A 23,591-nucleotide genomic window follows, 5' to 3' on the forward strand; every position below is an offset into this window, starting at 1 on the left:
AAAGCTGTGTTTCAGCAGTTAAATGACATCTGTATAAAAACAGACTGTGGAAGAACCACACTGCTGGCATTACTGGACCTTTATGCAGCATTCGACACTGTTGATCTCTCCATTTTATTAGAGCGCCTGGAAAACTGGGTTGGCCTTTCTGGAACAGCACTCGATTGGTTTAAATCCTACTTGAAGGACAGGTACTTTTTTTGTGACAGTAGGTAACTTTGCATCCACCACAAAAATCACATGTGGCGAAAAGAATAGAAATATCCTTTATTTTCCCTCAGTAGGGAAATTCAAGTGTTAAGCAGCAAAGTGACTTGAAAACAGAAGCATGCAGCTACACATAATGAAAGGAACTAATAGTAAAATTAAGAGACTGTTCAGTAAGGTTGAATGGAACAATGTAAGAAATTGGTCCTGACCGAAAGAACGAGATCCTGGTTACAAGCAGCTGGAATTAGCTTCGTCCACAGGGTGCTCGGCCATCTGGGAGGAGGTTGGAGTAGAGCCGCTGCTCCTCCACATCGAGAGGAGCAAGTTAAGATGGCTCGGGCATCCGTATTGGATCCCTTCTGGATGCCTCCCTCGGGAAGTGTTCCAGGCACATCCCACAGGGAGGAGGAATCCGGGGGATGGTCAAGGACATCCTGGAGTGACAATGTCTTTCGGCTGGCCTGGGGCCTCCAGCTTCCCCTGAAGGAGCTGGAGGAGGTGTCTGGGGAGAGGGACGTCTGGGTGTCTCTACTCAGTCTGCTGCCCCCGCGACCTGGTCCCTAATTAAGCGGAAGACGACAATGTAAACAACTTATTTGACTGGAGCAGTGATTGTTATGAAGTCTAACAGCTGCTGGGAGGAAGGACCAATGTTAATGCTCCTTTGTGCACACAACCACTGTTGTACATGTTGTACCTTAAATTAACTGAGAAAAATATGTATTCAAATGTAGGAACTACGAATACAACTGGCAATTTAGTTCTCTGAAAAACATCTGAACTGTAAATAAAATATGAAAAGAAAAATTCTAATATAAAAATAAATTAATTCATTGTCATATCTACTAAGGTATTTTGCCTGACCAAATGTGTTCATATTTTAGTGTGCTGAGCTGCTGAAAGGTACTATACATCTATAGACATTTCTTAAAAATCAAGACAATATAGATTTCTTTGTACCAACTTAGCATAGTGAATTTCATAGCCCAGTGGGCAGAGATTATTTTCTGGTGCTGTTATTCCAGCAATGCATGGTTTCTCTATCAGAACCTTCAATCTTAGGGATTGTGGGTAATTTTTAAGATGAAGCCGGTGCTCATTACTCTGTCTTTCTGCAGGTTGAGGAGGTGGTAGATGTTGGGAGGTTTGCCGCAGAAGACATACACATACCAAGTATCTATGTCCACAGGATTGTTGAAGGAGCCAGCTACGAGAAAAGGATTGAGGTATAAAAACAAGACCTGTCAGAGTTCACGTAAATGGAACGATCATATGACAGTGAGATATTATTATGTGCATGATTTCACAGTAAGGGCCAGTGCAATGTAGCAGGGTTTCATTGTGGAGAGCATACACATTCAGTGTTTCATCCTCGTGTCCTTACACTTGGTCAGAAATAGACTCCCAAGATGCTATCTTGCTGTTTCTCATCTATTTCTGAATGCTTCCAGAAACGCACTGTGAGAAAAGGCCAAGAAGAAAAGCCCAAACCAAAAAAGGATTCAGACATTGTTCGGGAAAGGATCATTCGCAGGGCAGCACTGGAATTTGAAGATGGGATGTATGGTATCCTTTGACATCCTTTGGTTTGAAGCTGTTAACGTAGGCTGAAGCAGACAAGTATCGTCCCACAGCTACTGAAGAAAAGGAAACTTTAACTCTAAGGTCCTGATCTTCAAAAGGTTTTCGTGTACAAAACCACATGCAAATCGAATTGCATGTGCAAAACCAGGTGCAAATTGAATGAGTGGAACAGCTGACATAAATGTTTTAGTGTGTTTGCCTTCATGCATATGCAAAACATAAGATAATGACCCAAGCATGCACATTTATGGGAGGGGGATATGCAAGTGTAATCCCTTACCACCTGCAGTGCAATTTATCAAACCTGAAACAGATTGTGGTGCTGTTTTTGTGTCTAGATTTAGCTCGTTTAAAATGCAGGTACTAACTGACACAAAAAAATGTCTGCTGTCACTGTGGCGAGAAGGAGGCATAAATAGAGTGACAGACGACAGAAAGAGAGAATCGTCTGTACATGAGTCAACAGATATGGATTGTCAAAAATAAAAAAAATTGATGAGAATAAAGGATTCTATGTAGGATTATCTAAGGTCTGATTTTAAAGCCAATCACAAACAAGCGCCATGACATGTCTTCTATGATAAAAACTCTTTGCAACACTTGTTTCTTGCGTCTGGATCATTCCAGCGCACCATCGCTGTTAGTGACATCATCTGCTGCTGAAGCACAAACCTGATAATGGTGCAGTGCGCACATAACTGATCATCAGCCAGAGAAGCATGCACAGCCTGCGTAACTGTAATTGGACAACATGCAAAGGATTCACTGTGCTGTGATGTTAATAATAAATAGGAAAGAAATAAAGACATTAAAATGCCAATTCAATCCTTCATTTGCAAACTGGATGCTTAAATCACGTTTTAGCAGGTGACAGATGAATTTTAAGGCACCCCATTCCATGGTTTATAGTGAAAAATGACTTTGTGTCAGCAAACAACAATTTAAACAATCAAACACGCTATATATGGTTACAATATTGGCAAAACAACCTAAACAAATTGAGTAAGATCATTGGAAAGTAATTTATTTTTATATACATAAATGTTCAATACAATCTTTTCAAAGCTTATTAGTCCCCAGACCTAAATCCCATAGAAAACCTGTGAGGTGAACTAAAGAGCAGAAGTTACAAGTGAGGAACCAGGACTAGAACCTTGGACCTAGAGAGGTTGGGCAAAGGATAATGGTGATAGATCCTGTTTTGTCTCTTTGCTGCAGGCTTGTGAAATGTTATATTAAAAGACTAAGTGATGCCCTGTTGACAAAGATGGGCAGTATAAAGTTTTGACAACAGCGGTACCCATAATTGTCCCTAATGGTGGCATTGGTGGTTGACCAAACCCTCCATCCTGTCCATCAACAGCCATAACCCATGATTAGAACTGATTTTGGATCAGAAGCGAAACATCTTCAGAAGACAAGAGTAGTCCAGTTGCTTTCTATATAACCACATTGGATTGTGATGTCTGAGAATCTACACCAGCCTGCTGGTGATTTTTGATCTCCCCACTGAAAACATTGACCCTAAAGTTTGGGTTTCGTAATTTTTTTTTGCTGTTTTTTATTTTTTAAGATCATGCTAATGCAGTTAAAATATATGAGGCATTTTGAGAATCTTTGTCAGGGAAGCTAACAAACGTGGCAAACACTGTAATAAATACTTATTATTTCCTTACAAAATAACCTTGACTTTGTGCTAATGTACAGGTTTAAAGGGATGTTGAAGATGTGCTGAAGAAACGAGTTCTATGCATTGAATTTGATTTCATTATTGTCCAGGTTTCGAAGTGCATAGAAAAACCAAAATGAGTATAGAAAAGTATTAGTATTTCCACTCTTTATTCTCTCTCCAATTGTCTAAAAGTTGTCCCCTTCCTTACTCCTTACATCTTGCATACTTCCTAGTGGACTTCCTTCCTTTGTTCGTTCCTTTGTTCCATCATTCCTTCTTTATCTTGTGTCCTTTGTTCTTTTCATTTTGTCCTTTGTTCTTATCCTTTTTGTGTCGTAACTTTCTTTATTCTCTCCTTCTTTCCTTTCTTGTGTCTTTCCATTCGTACATCCTTCTAGCCTTTTGTCCTTGTGTCCTACCTCCTGTCCTCCCTTTCTTTGCCTTCTTTGATCCTAGTTCCTTTCTACCAGTTCCTTGTTTTTGCAGATTACATATTTAAAGCCACGCGCTGTAGAAATTTTTGCCATTAAAAAAACTTGTGTTTTGTACATTTTAAGTGAATTAAAATGACTGAGAACTCTGAAAAGTTTACTCTGGAAAGTATTTCTGCTTCCTTTCTCATAACTGACTTATATCTCATGAATACAAATCATGTAAATGTTTTAACTTGAAGAAAACAGCTAACCTTGGTATTGGTATCCCCATGCTGGCCAGCAACTTCATCAAACCAGAGATCACTGTACACCTCCAAAGTGAAAATGGACTTTTGGGACTGGTAAGAGTTTTTCTCGCTACTTTCAGAGCCACCAAGTAACATGAATGATAATTTTGACAGCAGTGAGGTTTTTTAAAACTAAATCCTGCTTCGAGTGTAAGACAAGATAAATAGCCACACTTTAAACTTTTTCCTTGCTAGTTTGGGCCCTAATTTGAGCTGTGCAATGTTCATTATATATCAGATTGTGGCAGTTTGACACTTTTTACTTGCTTTTTTCTTTGTCACAGTCATTATTTGCTGCCTGAGCCTTTTAACAAAGGCTGCTGAAGCTGCTGTGGAATGACTTTTCAATTGGTTGTGTTTGCAGGAATATGTGGGCGCCTATGCTAATGTTTTTTCTTTTTTGTCAAAGCTTCCTTTAATTAAAAGCCCCAGCTTTACAAGAGGTACCCATCTCACCTTTCTTCTCCACTCTTTTATTTTTTTGGTGAAAGGATTGCTCCCTTTCTTGTACACAGAGAAAAAAAAATCAATGTCTCATCTAATCAGAGAGATGTGATTGTATCTGTCTCCCTCGGCAGATCATGGCCGGGCAGGATGAGTGACATGTGTGAGTGGATGTATGTCTGCTTTCCTGTGTGCACTCTCATGTTTGATTTCTTTTTGGATAGGGGCCCTACCCCACTGAGAGTGATGTGGATGCAGACCTGATTAATGCTGGTGAGGTTCATTGATCCATACCCTGAATGATAAATGTATATTTAAATAAAAATGTGAACTAGAACCTGCTTAATTATAGATAGATCAGTAACAGTCTGGTCAAAGTTTACATATAGTCTTATACACGCCACTGCGTTGCTTAATTATTTCTGTCACTCAAAACATTTTGCTTTTTTTTTTTTTCTCCCACAGGTGCTTTTTGCTACCCGTTACAGGGCCTTCCAAAAGAATTATGTAGCTTTTCACATTAGAACCTGTAGGATTTAATATAATCATATATAAACACTGCTCAAAATATTAAAGGAACAGTTTTTATTCAGAGTATAATATCAAGTTGGTTAAACTTCTGGAATATTGATTGATGATACTGATTGAATTAAGGAGTAGAGGGGGTTGTTAATCAGTGTCAGCTGTTTTGGTGTTATTGGAATTAACAACAATTGCACTAAAGTAGCAACAATGAGATGAGCCCAAATACAGGACATTTGGTCCCTCCTCATTCTTTTTTTACTACTTTTCAGTAGTTTTCTTTTGCCCAGGGTCAGTGTCACTACTGGTAGCATGAGGCGATACCTAGAACCTACAGAGGATGCACAGGCAGTCCAACTCCACCAGGATGACACATCAATACGGGCCATTGCCCAAAGGTTTGCTTTGTCTCCCAGCACAGTCTCAGGAGCGTGGAGGAGATTTCAGTAGACAGGCAGTTACTTTACGAGAGCTGGACCGGGTCATTGGAGGCCCTTAACCTATCAGCAGGACCAGCGTATGCTTCTTTGTGCAAGAAGTAACAGAATGAGCACTGCCAGAGCCCTACAAAGTGACCTCCATTGGGCAACTGACCAAACTATTAGAAACAGACATCATGAGGGATGCCTGAGGGCCTGACCTCTCCTAGTAGGCCCTGTGCTCACTTCCCAGCACCGTAAAGCTTGGGTTTTGAAAAGTGGAGCCATACTTACGAGCCCTATCTAGCATCCATGCTTTGTTGACTGTACCAGCTGCTATTGATGTCATTACGCTCTTGTGCGTGCAATGCTACGTTCATGTCCAGCATGGAAAATCGCCCACCCTTCCCTTGGTGCATGAAAATGCCCAGCCTCATGTGGCAAGAGTATGCATGCAGTTCCTGGAGGATGAAGGAATTGATACCATTTACTAGTGTCCACCCCCCTGACCTAAGTCCAATAGAACGTCCACGGGACATCATGTTTAGGTCCATCCGATGCCACCAGGTTGCACCTCAGACTGTCCAGGAGCTAAGTGATGCCCTGGTCAGGATCTGTGAGGAGATTTCCCAGGACACCATCTGTCATCTCATAAGGAGCATGCATACAAGCAAATGGGGCAATACACACTGCTGAGGATTATTTTGCGTTGCTGCAAGGACATTTCAACAAATTGGACTAGCATCAGTTTTTCAGTTTAATTTTCTGAGTGACTTTAGATTAAGCTCTCTGTTGGTTGATGATTTTCATTAAATGATGTGACATCAATTTGTTCCAAGAACATTACCCATTTCAAATCAGTATGGATATTCAACATGATTTCGTTATTTCCAATTGTGAGCTGATGTGTTTTCTAAGTGCGTTATTGTGGCTATTATCTGGAAGGAAATTGATACCCAATTTCCAAATTTTGTTTTTTTAAATCGCAATCTGAAAAGGGTACCACACATCCTTTATTCTGAAACCCCCAAATGAAATCATCCAATTCCCTTCAGGAGTCACCTAAATAAGAAGTCCACCTGTGTGGAATTTATTCTCAGTGTAAGTGCAGCTGTTCTATGAAAGCCTCAGAGGTTTATTACAGAACATACAACATGCTGAAAAAACGCCACAAGCATGGGAGACAGTAAAAGTGTCGCATTACACCAAATTTGAACCTTCTGGTCTACCTGTGCACATGGCAGAAAGGAAACCCTGCATATGGTGGTAGCATCATCTTGTGAAAAGCTGGAATAGTGAGAAAACCTGTTTGAGGCCACAGAAGCCTTGAGACGTAATGGCAGTTCACCTTCCAACAGGACTATTACCCTGAATACACAGCTAGACCCATAATGGTATGGTTTAGAGCAAAGCATAGTCATGTATTAGAATTGCCCAGTCAAAGTCCAGATCTAATTGATGTTCAGAATTTCAAAATTTACTGATGCTCTTTATCCAATCTGATGGATGTGGAGCTATTCAAAGTAGCCAGTAACTACAGCATTTGCTCTAGGTTCTGCAAATGTTTGCATGCCATGCTTTTCAATTTTTTTCTATTTGTGAAATATAATTTTCATTCCCCTATTCTAGAATTGTTTCTGATTGATCCTTTTTTTGGAACTCCTCCTCTTGTGGTGGATACAGTTGATTTTTTTTGGACCACTCTCCTCTCCGGTGTCGGATGCTGTGCAGCGTGGAGGATTTTTCCCAATACTTTTCTACTTTTGGACATTTGTTATGATTCATTGCCATGGCAATGGGGTTGTTTCTTACAACGGGGAGCAGCTGATTAAGATCTCAAAAGCTCAAATAATACTTCAACTACAACCCCAAATCCCTGATGAGTTGAAAAGGAGACGCCGTGGATTCAGAGCAGGAGCTAAGAGAAGAGAGGGAAGGAGGAAGTTCAAACCATCTCTTCCGTCGATTATGATGGGCAATGTGAGATCGTTGGGAAACAAGTTGGATGAACTCCAAGCCCTACAAAGGACCCAGCCAGAGTACCGGGAATGCAGTATTATGTGTTTTACTGAGACATGGCTGCAGGATCATATCCCCGACTCCAGCGTCTCTCTGCCGGGCTTTTTAACCATACGAGCAGACAGAGATTTAAAGAGGAGCGGCAAATGTAGAGGAGGTGGACTGGCAGTACTTGTGAACAACAGATGGTGTAATCCAGGACATGTAACTGTGAAGTGTCATCTCTGCAGTCCACATATTGAACTCTTGGCAGTACGTTTTTGTCCATATTATTGACCCAGAGAGTTCACCAGTGTTATTTTGGCAACAATATATGTTCCACCTTCCGCTGTTGCCGACACTGTTTGTGATGCCATTCTCAGTTGTTGCTAAGCTACAGACACAAAACCCCAATGCGTTTGTGGCTATTTCTGGTGATTGTAACCACGCTTCACTCTCTGCTGCACTTCCAACGTTTCAACAGTTTGTCAGCTGCTCTACCAGAGTAAACAAAACATTGGATTTGTTTTATGCAAATGTCAAGGACTTCTACATCTCTACAGCAAGACCTCCTCTAGGCAAATCAGATCACAATCTTGTTTTTCTCTGCTCGAAATATAAACCCCTTGTTCAGAGATAACCTGTAATAAAGAGGACTGTGAGAAAATGGTCACAGGAAGCTGAAGAAGCCCTGCAAGGTTGCTTTGAGGCTACAGACTGGGAAGCACTGTGCCAGCCACATGGAGAAGACATCAATGCCATGACTGAGTGTGTAACCGACTATATAAACTTCTGTGTGGATAACATCATCCCCACCAGAACCGTGAGATGCTTCGCCAATAACAAACCTTGGATCACCAGTGACCTGAAGGACCTGCTTAACAAGAAAAAAAGAGCCTTCAGAGAGGGAGACAGAGAATTATTGAGGATTATACAGAAGCAACTTAAAGTCAAGAGACAGCAAGGAGGTGTACAAGTAGAAGCTGGAGAGCAAGCTTCAGCAAAACAATATCAGAGATGTGTGGACTGAACTGAACTGAACACATTCTTCAATAGGTTCAGTTCAGAAACAAGCTCAGCATCCTCCTCTTCTGCTCACAGCCAAACAGACATCTCACCCTCCTTTGACCCACAGGACCCACAGCTGTCCAGTAACACCTCAAATGTTTTATCTTCCACCTCAGCCCTAGACCCTTCTGCTTCTACATGTTTGCCTTTAACCATATCAGAAGATGCTGATACTTCCTTTGCTTCCCCCTTCCACCTGTGTGTCTCAAGAAGTCAAGTGAAGATGCAACTGGAGAGACTGAATAGGAATAAGGCTGCAGGTCCAGATCATGTCAGCCCTAGAGTCCTGAAGGCCTGTGCAGAGCAGCTCTGTGGGATTCTGCAGCACCTCTTCAATCTTAACCTGGCCCAGAAGAAGGTTCCAGTGTTGTGGAAGACCTCCTGTCTTGTTCCGGTACCAAAGAAAACTCACCCATCAGTCCTCAATGATTATAGACCTGTTGCCCTGACATCTCACATCATGAAGGTCCTAGATAGACTCCTGTTGGCCCACCTGAGTAAGCAAACAATAAACTATCATGATCCCCTGCAGTTTGCTCATCATGGTGGAGTTGGAGTTGAAGATGCCATCATACACCTGCTTCAACAAACCCACTGTCATCTGGACAAAGCCAGCAGCACTGTGAGGATCATGTTCTTTGATTTCTCCAGTGCATTTAATACAATCCAACCTGATTTGCTTTGTCAGAAACTCCAGAAGACACAGGTGGAGGCCTCAACAATCTCCTGGATCAAAGACTACCTGACAAACAGACCACCGTTGTCACAACATTATGCAGTTGTAGGGTGGATCAGAGATGGACAAGAAGATGAGTACAGGAAGGTGGTAGACCGCTTTGTGGCATGGTGTGGAAACAATCATCTCATCTTGAACGTGACTAAAACAAAGGAGATGATTGTAAATTTTAAGAGAAATAGGAATAAGTCAAAAACTATTTCCATCATGGGAGAAGTGGTGGAGGAGTATAAATATCTCGGTGTTCACCTGGACAACAGACTGGAATGGAGATGCAACTGTGAAGCCATCTACAAGAAGGAACAGAGCAGACTGTACTTCTTGAGGAAGCTTAGGTCCTTTGGTGTTTGCAGCAAGATGCTGCATATCTTCTATAAATCTGTTGTGGAGAGTGTGATCTCTTCTGCCATCATCTCCTGGGGTAGCAACATCAGAGCCAGGGACCTAAAAAAGCTCAAAAAGCTGATAAAGAAGGCTGGCTCTGTTCTGGAGACTCCTCTGGAACCTCTAGAGATCATTGTGCAAAGACGGATTCTTCATAAAATGAGGAACATTATGGAGAACCCTGAGCATCCTCTTCATGAGACTGTTGTACAACAACAGAGTGTCTTCAGTCAGAAGCTTCTTCAGATCTGCTGTAAGACAGACCGCTACACAGCCCACAGCCATCAGCATCTACAACGGCTCTTTGAAGAAACCTACATAATGTGCTACAACAACATTTAATTTTCCTTTGGGATTAATAAAATATTTTTGAATTTTGAATTGAATTTGAATTCACAATTATCCACTGCTGTGTGTTAGAATACTACATTAAATTATTCCTTTACAATCCCAACCCTTGACATAGAGGTTTGGGATTGTAACAATATAAAAGGAGGGAAAAGGGATAACATTGTTTTTGCAAGGCACTGGATGTATCTACATCTTTTCTTGTTTAACAGTTTGACTCAGACTTAACCTACCATACTTTCATTTAATTTTGTTGCTTTTGCATGTGTCATGTGTTGTTAAATTTATGGCTATAATCTGTTAACACCAGTACATTGTGTTCCTATTCTGCAGGGAAGGAGACTGTCACTGTACTCCCAGGGGCTGCCTATTTTTCCAGTGATGAGTCATTTGCCATGATCCGAGGGTAAGACCATGACAAACCAGGTTTGAAAACTTTATTTGCAGTACGAAAGTTTGCAAGGTACTGCACTATGCAATTCCTTTTAAAAATAAAAAAGAAGGCCAATTGAGTAAAAGTAAGTTTTTAATCCAGTTTTAAAAATGGGCAGTGAAGGGGCCTGTTGAATGTGTAAGGGTAGTGTTCCATAACTCTGAGGCCCAAATAGAGAAGGCCCTGTCTCCTTAAGCTTCCGCTTTGAGCTGGGAACCACCAGGAGCAACTGATCAGCGGACCTAAGGGACCGATTGGGGGTGTAATGGTGGAGAAGCTCTACCAAGTAGGGCGGGGAAAAGTTATTTAAGACCTTAAAAACAAACAGAAGGATTTTAAAATGAATTCTAAAATACACAGGGAGCCAATGAAGAGATGCCAGGACCAGAGTAATATGCTCCCTTTTACGTGTTCCTGTTAAGAGACGTACTGCAACATTTTTCACCAGCTGCAGACGAGCAAGTGAGGACTGTCTGACTCCGAGATATGGGAATTACTATAATCCGGTCGCAATGAAATGAAAGCGTGGATTACTGTTTCCAACTGTTGTCTTGAAAGTATAGCGTTATTTTTGCGATTTTTCTCAAATGATAAAAACTAGACTTCAATATGACCTTTATTTGACTGTCACATTTAAAATCATTGTCTGTCGTAAAACCAAGATTTGTTACTGTGGACCACGCATTGCATGTAGGGCCTCCTTTTGCGGCCAATACAGCGTCAATACGTCTTAGGAATGACATATACAAGTCCTGCACAGTGGTCAGAGGGAATTTAAGCCATTCTTCTTGCAGGATAGTGGCCAGGTCACTACGTGATACTGGTGGAGGAAAACGTTTCCTGACTCGCTCCTCCAAAACACCCCAAAGTGGCTCAATAATATTTAGATCTGGTGACTGTGCAGGCCATGGGAGATGTTCAACTTCACTTTCATGTTCATCAAACCAATCTTTCACCAGTCTTGCTGTGTGTATTGGTGCATTGTCATCCTGATACATGGCACCGCCTTCAGGATACAATGTTTGAACCATTGGATGCACATGGTCCTCAAGAATGGTTCGGTAGTCCTTGGCCCATCTAGCACAAGTATTGGGCCAAGGGAATGCCATGATATGGCAGCCTAAACCATCACTGATCCACCCCCATGCTTCACTCTGGGCATGCAACAGTCTGGGTGGTACGCTTCTTTGGGGCTTCTCCACACCGTAACTCTCCCGGATGTGGGGAAAACAGTGAAGGTGGACTCATCAGAGAACAATACATGTTTCACATTGTCCACAGCCCAAGATTTGCGCTCCTTGCACCGTTGAAACCGACGTTTGGCATTGGCATGAGTGACCAAAGGTTTGGCTATAGCAGCCCGGCTGTGTATATTGACCCTGTGGAGCTCCCGACGGACAGTTCTGGTGGAAACAGGAGAGTTGAGGTGCACATTTAATTCTGCCTTGATTTGGGCAGCCGTGTTTTTATGTTTTCGGATACAATCTGGGTTAGCACCCGAACATCCCTTTCAGACAGCTTCCTCTTGCGTCCACAGTTAATCCTGTTGGATGTGGTTCGTCCTTCTTGGTGGTCTGCTGACATTACCCTGGATACCGTGGCTCTTGATACATCACAAAGACTTGCTTTCTTGGTCACAGATGCGCCAGCAAGACATGCACCAACAATTTGTCCTCTTTTGAACTCTGGTATGTCACCCATAATGTTGTGTGCATTTCAATATTAGAGCATAACTGTGCTCTTACCCTGCTAATTGAACCTTCACACTCTGCTCTTACTGGTGCAATGTGCAATCAATGAAGACTGGCTACATTAACAAATAGCTGCTGTCACCAGCACAACTAGACTCCAGCCTTGTCAATATATCCTACAACTTTTGTTGTTATTGATTTGCTCACTGACTGATATTACCCACCCGTGCTCCCCGCAGCATTAGTTTTGTTTGACCACCCAGAGGAAATTCAATAGTGGTCATAAACAATAATGTCCAGTCATACAGGCTGACACTAAAAGGAACCAAGATGAATTCGTGAACACTTTTGTCTCCTACTGTGCAGACATAGTTGAGATGCTAAAAAAGAATTTGTCAAAATGAGATGGATTATTACCTACTAAAGCATCAAAATTGAACAAGATAAGCTGCTAGTCTTGATCATTTGGTTGTTGCTGCTTAAAGCTGAAAATTTAATTTGCAGCTGCATATAAAGTTGCCAAATCAGGCCCTTTTAGGAGGTTATTTTTTTTCTACTTTGTACATTTCTTGACAAAGAAATGTGAAAAAAATTATTCGATGTACAGAGAAATTAACTGATGAATGGTTTTTTTTTAGCTCGACGGGCCATTGACTGGATGGTTAAAAACTCAAAAATCTTATATTTTTCCACATGTAGACTGTTTTAATTATGCTAACTGCTCTAATGACAAAAACAGGATCCTTAAGCTTGTTAAGAGGTTTTTTTCTCCATAATCATTTTGTCTGTAACATAAAATAATAACAAATTACAGCCACTACACCCACAAAAACAGCATTCTTCTGCTCATAATATAAACTATTCATGTCCACTTATGGCATGAAGTCTAGAACGGATATTTTTAATGCTTCTCTCATATTGGAAGCTTATAGTTATGAAAGAGACATGAGAATCTGCCAGAATTGGTATTGGCAAGTCCAAGCTGTACTAAAACCGGAAATCAGAAATTAAGAGACTGTGAAAAGGTCATACCAACAAAAATAAGGAGTTGGGAACGCCACTATAGGAAACCAGGCCCCTCGTCTAAACAGGCACTAATTCATCCATTGAGTTATTTTTGGCATAAAACTTTACAAAATACCTAGAAATTCCTATATTTAAAACAAAATTATGTAGCAGTTGACTTGAAATTTATGTACAAATGTTTCTTCAAATGAGTTGCTAAAAATACTAAGGTGGCCATATTATATCCCTAAGACAGCTTATGTAATTAATATGCCCCATCAAGTATTGGCTAAATGTGAGGAAACACTGCTCATAAACCAAAAAGGTGAATTTATAAATCTGCTTTATTGAGGAAATAGAGTTCTTTAAGATAAAGGCTGTAAAATGTAGGGCCTGTATGCCTATGACAGAGTATACAAAGTATGTTAGATGTCATAAAGTTTTAAAAGCAAAAGACAAAATGAAATGTTGTCACAAGCCTTTTTTTATTTTTTTTAAAATGTTTTCTATTAACAAAAAAGATGGGAATGTTGGTATTTTTAAGTATCTCATTGGTTAACAACTGTTTTAAAAATTATTTACAAAATGTCTTATCTTTCTCCTTTTGAATGGACCTGACTTCATAAGTTTAACTGATCCCAAAGCTGACAGCTGTCCTTGTCTGTCATGTCTCTCTCTTAAGGGGTCACATCAACCTGACAATGCTGGGAGCCATGCAGGTGTCAAAACATGGAGATCTAGCCAACTGGATGATCCCTGTGAGTTGTATTTTGATACAAATCTAGTACCATTTATCATATTAAGGCTTCTTACTTAACCTTGATGGTCTTGAGCACAATATTGTTAAGGCAAACATGCTCCAAATGTTGCTTGTAGAACTTGTGGTGACATCTTGTGACATTATTGCACAGAGGTTTCTGTCCATGCATCCCTGAAAGTATGGAAGCTGTCATAGGACGCATCAAAGATTGTCAGTCAAGTCCAAAAATATGTCCACAGAAATGTAGGCAGACGCATGACAGATTCACTGTTTTTCCTGCTTTCAGTGCAGGAATGCATTGTGGATGACCAGTTCAAAAAGATCTAAAAAAATTCTGACAGTAAGTCAGGAAGCCATTGATATTTTTTGATGAGCATTTGATGTGGGTGTCTGTATGTGTAGCGGTGGCAGATGGAAGCAGCTGAAAGTCTCACTGTTGATCAGTTGTTTTTAAACATGGGGTTTTAGATGTATTACAATAGCTGTAATACAGGTGTTTACTTCAGAAAATGCATATTATTGTGTCTGTCGCTGTAGTTAAATCAAACTGCAGCCAAGACATATTGGGAGTAACGGTGTGTGTGGAGGACAATTCTGGACAGTATTACTGTCGTACAATCAAATTTTGAAATTTGAACAGTAAATTTGAGATACTTTTTCTCATCTTTTTGTCTATCTAATCTACCAACATCCCCTCATTTTAAATCAGATAAGCCTTTAATATTATTTTGAAGGTGAAAGCACTCTCAAGTGCTATACCACTGATGGCCACAAGATGCTGGCTCTGAAACATGCCTTTTCAAAGGTCTCTTTTAATCAAGAATGAACTTTTCTGATAAAAGCAAAATAAAGTTTCCTCCAATCATTATGATGTCATTGTATGTTTGTCACTTCACAAATAAGGGCTTGGAAGATGTATGTGTAGAACAGAGATGTTGTGAAACAATCAGAACATACAGTTTTGTCATACTAAAACTTAATAATATGGTTGTCCCTTTTCTTTTCTATGTTTTTACATACTCCCATTTTTGTGGTCAAGCCCTATTATGCTTTGTGTTCATTCTTTTCTGTCTGTCTTGTGGGTTCAGAAAATAATCATCATTCAGTATTTTTTATTGTTCAAACCTTGCTTGTTTGTTTTTATATGCAGTGAAAAATATGTTTAAATAAATACGCTTAAAGTGAAAACAGATAAAAATACATTTTATATTCAGAACATAGAGGCAACATTAAAGTTAAGTTGGATGCTAATTTGTTGCTGTACTCAATGCTATCTGTGTGATTTTTTTATTTTTTTTTACAGTGGTTGTTGATTATAATTGCAACATACTGCTGACATTCTTTTGTTTAGAAATCAAGCCTCCTGTTTGCTGTTTTTACAGTGTCTCAGCGTAAATATGCAGAAAATATTGTGTGAAAATTCTGAACTGTTACTTTTTATACGATTTATTAGTGCTGTGGATCGGTTACAATTTTTAATCGCAATTGATCTCCTGAAATGTTTGTGATTAATAGAAACTAATCATTGTAATAATAATAATAATTGACTTAAAGGTGTATATCACAGTTTAAGGTACTGTTTTATTACCAATAGTCAAATAACATTATTTGCAAACACTTAAAAAAAGTAGTACTTTTTAAGTACGGTATTTCCTTTTAGTATGAACACAATCAAATCACATTAAATCAACTACAAACCTAAAGCTATTTGCCATGCACTTTCTGGGCAATGATGTTTTATTTAGTTTGTTTAAAAAAAAGTTACGCTCAGTCCAAAGCCATAACTGTAACATATATTTTTGAATCAACATATTATCATTTATGCAACTTTTTTTCTGAACAGGTACAAACAGAAACATTATTCTGAAATCGGGGAGCATCACAATTTATTGTTAGTAACAACTGTCCTTGTAGCAGAAAGGTAAAGCGTTCAAGCACAAAAGAAAGGAAACAGCTGGAATTGACTTCGCAGGGGACTGTTTAGTCTCTGATGACCATGTTTGTACCGGATTTTCTTTAGAGAACCTCAGTCAGCGTTGCAGTGCTTACAAATAACTTTGCTTTTATCCAGCTTGTCATCAGGAAGAGTTTTTTTAATGTTTCTTTTAGTGCTGCTGGATCATAACTAGCATCACGAAATGCAAATACGTTTGCAAGTCTTAACTGTTTGATTAGGTGTGTAAATGTAATATGGCTGTCCAATTTCACACATGGCTGCCCTCTAATTTTTCAAAAAGGATTTTGTTTGGTAAAATTATTTGATAAATGTTTTTGTTGGTTTTATGCCTACGGTTTTTGTCGAAGCACAGCCCAGGGAAAAGCTTGCCAGGGCAGAGATGCCAACTCAAGTTTGAGAATGTAACTCAGATCGCAAAGATAAGACTTCAGACTTGACTTGTGCCCTAAATACTTGAGACTTGACTTGGACTTCTTGTCTGAAGAGTGAAAGGAAGCCGGTGTGTAAGCAACTAAGCATGTTCTACTGTGAACGGATGCGCTTGACTGTTAGCCACTGATGTTTGTGGATTACGGGCTGTTAATGGCTCATAGCAATCTGTTCATGGTAGCGGTAGCTTCATATTTTTTACCACATGAATGTCTCTCCAAATAAATGCTGTTTTAAATTACTTTGATCATTTAGGAAACAAAATACACGTAACTTGCCTTCAACGTTCTCTCATTGTTAAGCTAGTTTAGACATTACAAAGGCACTTTTGGCTGAACATATCAAAAATAAAAGCACTTTCTCTTTTGTTCATTCAGAAGTTCACCTTTCTGATTTATTTGCTAACTACACTGTGCCTCATTCATTCTGTTGTAATTTATACCATACATTTATATATCTTTACTGTTTAGAATGGAGGAAAAAAGGTTTTAAATGTGGATATAGAAAACACTTGCCCAATATTATAAATAATTCTCTAGCTCTGATTGAGAAGAAAACTCTCCAAACCCTATTTAATGCAATACCTTCATATTCAATAAATTAGAATATTATAGTTGCTCCTGATTCCTTTGATTAACCTTCCTTGTTCATTAGTCCATTCTCCTCTCTACATCAGTATTGTACTCTGGTTTTCTGTTCTCGTCACTGGATCGTACTGTTGCCTACCTGCTCCATGCCTGTTACCTTACTCGTTTTTTGTGTCCAGCCTACCTGTAAGTTTTCCTGTTTTTTTTTTATTAAAACACCTAATCTACTCACCATTAGGCTCCTACGCTTCTGTTCGCACACCAGTTCTGCACAACCTCAGCCTCTCATGACACTTTGATTCATTCAGAAAGCAACCTTTAACAGTTTCTTGGATCAAGTATTAAATGTTAAAAGATTGAAAGATAATGATCAAATGTTCTTGTAATAATTTAGGCCTAAGGACAAATTGTATAGGATTGGATGCAGGGTTAGTAAGGCACTACATGTCATCAATTTTTATTTCAGTCATTAGAGACTTTGAGACTTGAGTCTGACTTGGGGGGAAAGACTTGAGACTTGACTTGGGGAAAAAGGGCTTGTGAACATCTCTGTATTATGGTAATGAGTGACAATGGTTGTTTGTAATTGCTTTGGTACAATAACAAGGTAGTGTTATTACTTGGAACTCCATCAGCTCAGTTGATCTTAAAACTTTAGCTGCCCCAGTTATTCACATTAATTACCACGTTCAAGAGTATGGTTCAGTGCTGGTTCAGTGCGAAAGGGCTAAAGCAGAAACCACCACAGGGATGCAGCTGTTAACTATTTATGTACTACTAATAATTGGTCAGTGCATAATTTTGTTGTTGCATCTGTAATTAGGGAAAGACCAAGGGCTTATAGATTCCCCAATGTATTTATGTGACTATAAGAAGAAAAGAGTTGCTATTAAACCTGTTTAATAACAAAATCTAAAGTAAAATTTTACTGATGTTGATTTCTGAAATGTTGTTTTAATCTCTTTACATGTGCATGTTTGCCATGGTAATCGCTGATTACCTGGTGCTTAATTAAGCATGTTATTCAAACAGTCACACCCTGCAGTTAAGCTGTTTAGCACAGTTTAACTTGTGTTAGACAGCCTAAATAGCAAATACTGAGACAACTCTGGCACAAATCTTACCCCTAAAATGTGCTTCAATCTTCATTTGGTGCTCTTCTTAAAGAATGGATGAAGAGAATTATATTTCTTGCTTACCATGATGATCTAAAGGCAGTTTTATAGCGTAAAAGTTGAAACGTTGTACGTAGGAGTTTGGTTGCAGCACATTAAGCATTATTGTAGAATTTTAATGCGTATAATATGCAAAATGGAGATTAACATTTTCCAGCTCTTGGCTTTGAAATGCTTTTACATCTTTAGTTAGCTGATACATCTAGGAGAAAAACAAATGGAAGAAGACAATTGGTAATAAAATAAAACAGCATTTTGAACTTTTTATTATTTTGTTGCTAAAGCATAATCTGGTTTCCTGAATCTAGCACTCTTTCACATGGTATTTTACAGAAATATAAACCCTAATGTTTAATTTACTATGTGTACACAGTCAACTTAGGTTAACTAGCAACTCTTAAACTAACAATTTAAATGCATAATTTGGATTGCAAGTTTAAAAAGTATGCTGTATGGCTGATATCAGCAATTTATCAAATAATTTTACAAAATGAGCCATACGTGATGGATTTTAATAGTACATATTTCTAATCGGTTGAATAAATTCTTAAGGCTAACTCCTGAAACAACTTAATTGTATAACTAATTAAGTAATCTGATCTTGAAACAATGTAGTACCTAGACTGTCACATCTCTTGGTCAACCTCCCATCTCTATGCAAACTCAAACTCATTGCAAATTTGCCCCAGCCTATTTGTGTTTGTCATCATGGTTAAGTATTTTTAGGAACTGTAGAGATAAATTTTTACCCAAAATCAGTTGCGTATTTCAGTTGATTGAACCAGTAGTTTCTTATAAAATATGACATCAGTTGACCCCGGTTCAAACCAAAATAACTTCTTGCTGAGCCGGTAAAACTATTAGTTTTTACCTAAAATCGTTACTTTGTCAAATTGCCACCCTGCCTGTCTCCTTCACTCCAGTTTGGCACTGATTAAAACTGTCCAATACTGCAAAAATTATAAATACTAAAGCAGAAAACTGAAATTTCTTACTAGTTTTACCTGAACTGTAACTTCCCTTTCATATATAAATAGGCATTCTCTGGCATGGGATTTAGACATTTAAAGCAAAAATATATGACCTGGTCTCATTGCTTTTATTTGAAACAGCTTGCAGGTTGTCTTGAAGCTTGCCAATTGCTGTGAAACTGTGCCACCTTAGTAAGAGTGATAGATGGCGCACATTCCACACCTACACTTGTCCGTGTACCAGCAATCTTTCCAAACGACCAAATTGGCCTTTTCTGTAAGTTTGAAAAAAACTTGGTAAACCTTTTTCAGTCAGTTGACAGACAGTACATAGCAATGGGTGAGGGAGGTAATGGTTCAGAAAAAACTCAGGTCACTGTGGCACTTTCTCTGGCAACAGAACTGTAGTAATGGTGTTGTGGAAAATATAAGCAATTTTGAAACGGTAAGGTTTTAAAACCTTGGTATACCTTGCTATAGGAAACCAACCCTTGCCTTGAACAAATCTAAATGAGTAGAAATACAAAACAATGTCATTAATGTGTTATAACAAAAGTGTTTGCTCCTCTGCCTTTCCACACATATGAATTTGAGATTCCAATCTTGATCCATTGGCTTTAATACGATGTCGGCCCACTCTATGAAGCTACAACAGCTTCAACTCCTTTGTGATAGCTTTCCCCTTGGGTTTGAAATATGTTTATGGAAATCTTTTACTATTCTTCCAGACGTGCATTTGTGTGGTCAGACACTGATCGGTGAAAAGGCCTAGAGTCTCTGTGCTTCTGGACCTTTTTGTAATTAGTCCCAACAGTTTTAAATGGGTTGAGGACTGTGCAGGTCCATGAAGTTCTTCCACACCATCCTTGATTCATGCCTCCAATGAACACACCTAGTTTAGCTCCATCTAAAATAGAGCTCAACTGCCCTAGTTTAGTTGCAGTGGGCAGCTATTACACCAGTACATCTGACGCTCTCCTTGGCGCTTGGTAATGTAATGATTGGAAACAGCTGCTCAGTCATAGAAGCCTATTCCATGAAGTTCTTCATGTACTTTTCTTGAGCTAATTTGATGAGCTCATGAAGCTTGACTGTCTTTAGCTATCGGCTTATCTGATTATGCTCCTCCACATCCACCTTCCTATAACCCCCATCCCCTTTTGGAATATTTAGGAGTGAGTAAATTTCATGGCTCGCTGTATTGCACAGGTGGAATCATATCACAGTGCTACACTGGAATTCACTGAACTCCTGGGAGCAACCTATTCATTCACAAATGTAGAAGGCAATGGAAGTGATTGGAACACCTGAAATCAGGGATGTGAAAGGGTGAGCAAACAGTGCAACATAGTGTAAATGCAACCCAAAAAGGCCTCAAAGCTTAAGCCAAACATTTTGTAACAGCATCATTTGAACTTCACCTAGTAGTTGCTGCGGCAACAGCCATCTACTCATTTGTTTACCTGTGGACTGCACAGTAAACATTTTGCATCTACCTTTGGTGAACCTTCATTGCCTGGATGCACTCCACATCATTTTTGTGCTTCAAATGGTGAAACTGATTGTCATTTTCACCTGTAGCAGTTACATTTGCACATTTTTTTCTGGAGGTCAATCTTCATGTCGCCAAACCTGATGAGCACTTGACAATGTCAGGAAATATGTACACCTTTTTTTTCTCAATAATATTGTGAATTGATGCAATTTTCTTTTGAATGACTCCCAAACTTAAGGCAGTATTTGTTTTTTGAAGTACAGCCCAAATCTAGAATTGCGCTGCTAAAGGGGGCAGCAGATTGGAGTAGCTAAGTTACTTTCATTCTAATATAATCTTGTTAAGAACTCTTTTTCTTCTTGTGGTGAATAAAAAATAGATTTTTTGGACGATTATTCTCTCTGGATGCTGATTAAACCCTGGATCCCTTGTTCAGAGGCAACCTGTAATAAAGAGAACTGTGAGAAGATGGTCGCAGGAAGCTGAAGGAGTCCTGAGAGGTTGCTTTGTTACCTGTTCTTCATAAAATGAAGAGCATTATGGAGAACCCTCAGCATCCTCTTCATGGGACTGTCCTATAACAACAGAGTGTCTTCAGTCAGAGGCTTCTTCAGATGTGCTGTAAGACAGACCGCTACAGGAAAACCTTCCTGTCCACAGTCATCATCATCTATAACGGCTATTTGAAGAAACCTACATAATGAGCTACAACAACATTTATTTTCCCTTTAGAATTAATAAAGTATTTTTGAATTTGAATTGAATTTTACTTTTGTACGTTTGTTATGATGCATAACCATAGCAACAAGGTGTTTTTTTTGTTTTTGTTTTTTTAAACCCGGAGCAGCTGATGAATATCTCAAAATCTCAAATAATACTTCAACTACAGCCCCAAATCCTTGATGAGTTGAAAAGGAGGCACCTTGGATGCGCAGCAGAAGCAAAGAGAAAAGAGAGAAGGAGGAATTTCAAACCATTTCTTCCAAAGATTATGATTGGCAATGTGAGATTGTTGGGAAACAAGTTGGATAAACTTTTTGTGGCAATATCTGGTGATTGTAACCATGCTTCACCCTCTGTTACACATCAAATGTTTCAACAGTTTGTTAGCTGCTCTACCAGAGAAAACAAAACGTTGGATTAGTTTTATGCAAATGTCAAGGACTCATACAGTTGTATGAGTATAGCAAGACCTCCTCTTGGCAAATCAGATCACAATAATGTTTTGCTCAAAATATAAGTCCCTTGTTCAGAGGCAACCTGTAATAAAGAGAACTGTGAGAAGATGGTCGCAGGAAGCTAAAGGAGTCCTGAGAGGTTGCAGGCTGGAACGTAATGTGCCACCCACATGGAGAGGACATGAATGTGTATCCATGACTGAACGTGTTACAGACTATATAAACTTCTGTGTGGAGAAGTTTAGATAGTATATAATATAAAGCTGCAGGTCCAAATCTTGTGAGCCCTAATATCCTGACGGTCTGGGCAGAGCCGCTCTGCGCGATTCTGCAGCACCTCTTCAACCTTAGCATGTCCCAGAAGAAGGTTCCAGTGTTGTGGAAGACCTCCTGTCTTGTTCTGGTACCAAAGAAAACTCACCCATCAGTCCTCAATGACTACAGACCTGTTGCCCTAACATCCCACATCATGACGGTCCTAGAGACTCCTGTTGGCCCACTTGCCTAAGCGAACAATAAACTCAAATCAGGACCCCCTTCAGTTTGCTTATCGCTGTGACCGAATGACACGCTGCAGCCTGCCCTTATCCTTGGCTGTAGCAGCGGCATACCAGATGGTGATGGAGGAGGTGAGGATGGACTCAATGATGGCTGTGTAGAAGTGCACCATCAGTCTTTGGCAGGTTTAATTTCTTCAGCTGCCGCAGGAAGAACATACTCTGCTGGGCTTTCTTGATGAAGCAGCTGATGTTTGGCTCCCACTTGAGGTCCCGGGAGATGATGGTTCCCAGGAAGCGGAAAGATTCCACATTGTCAATTGTGGAGTCACAGAAGGTGATGGGGGCAGGTGGGGTGGGTTCTGCCTTAAGTCCACAAACATCTCCACTGTCTTTAGCGTGTTGAGCTGTCAGACAGGAAGTCAGTGATCCACCTGCAGGTGGAGTTGGGCACACTCAGCTGGGAGAGCTTCTCCTGGAGCAGAGCTGGGACGATGGTGTTGAAGGCAGAGCTGAAATCCACAAACAGGATCCTGGCATAGGTTCCTGTGGAGTCCAGGTGCCGGAGGATGAAGTGAAGGGCTAAGTTGACTGCATCATCTACAGACCTCTTGGCTGTGTAGGCAAACTGCAGGGGGTCCAGGAGGGGGTCGGTGATGTCTTTTAGGTGTGAGAGCACAAGGCGCTCAAAGGACTTCATCACCACAGAGGTCAGGGCGACGGGTCTGAAGTCATTAAGCCCTGTGGTCATTGGCTTCTTAGGAACTGGGATGATGGTGGAGGACTTGAAGCAGGCTGGCACATGACATGTCTCCAGTGAGGTGTTAAAAATGTCTGTGAAGACTGGAGACAGCTGATCATCGCAGTGCTTCAGGCTGGCTGGTAAGACAGAATCCGGTCCAGCAGCTTTCCGGGGGTTCTGTCTCCTGAAGAGTTTGTTGACGTCCCTCTCCTGGATGGAACGAGCCATCCCTGGCGTGGGTAGGGGGCTGGTGGGGGGGAACTTCAAGGTGGGGGTTGGAGGTGCCCAGGCCCCTAGTGCAAAAAAGGATTCTTCATAAAATGAAGAATATTATGGAGAACCCTCAACATCCTCTTCATGAGACTCTCCTACAACAACAGAGTGTCTTCAGTAAGAGGCTTCTTCAGATGTGCTGTAAGAGCGCTCCTTCCTGCCCACAGCCATCAGCATCTACAACGGCGCTTTGAAGAAACCTACATAATGAGCTACAACAACATTTAATTTCTCTTTGGGATTAATAAAGTATTTTTTAATTTGAATTGAATTTGAATTGAAAAGAAGCTGA

The 23,591-nt window shown here is 40.0% G+C and overlaps 1 protein-coding gene across 1 annotated transcript in view; it reads left to right on the top strand.

Moving 5' to 3' along the window:
* Window positions 1-23,591, top strand: part of oxct1a (3-oxoacid CoA transferase 1a) — an 80,042-nt gene that overhangs the window by 27,341 nt on the left and 29,110 nt on the right. The window contains exons 8-13 of the mRNA XM_047381147.1: window positions 1,329-1,436; window positions 1,662-1,776; window positions 4,147-4,241; window positions 4,856-4,904; window positions 10,440-10,512; window positions 13,918-13,993. Of these exons, the coding sequence (XP_047237103.1) occupies window positions 1,329-1,436; window positions 1,662-1,776; window positions 4,147-4,241; window positions 4,856-4,904; window positions 10,440-10,512; window positions 13,918-13,993 (516 nt within the window). The remainder of the gene's footprint in view (window positions 1-1,328; window positions 1,437-1,661; window positions 1,777-4,146; window positions 4,242-4,855; window positions 4,905-10,439; window positions 10,513-13,917; window positions 13,994-23,591) is intronic.

This window comes from Girardinichthys multiradiatus, chromosome 12 (genome assembly GCF_021462225.1).
Source record: "Girardinichthys multiradiatus isolate DD_20200921_A chromosome 12, DD_fGirMul_XY1, whole genome shotgun sequence".
In the NCBI taxonomy this organism is placed as follows: Eukaryota; Metazoa; Chordata; class Actinopteri; order Cyprinodontiformes; family Goodeidae; genus Girardinichthys; species Girardinichthys multiradiatus.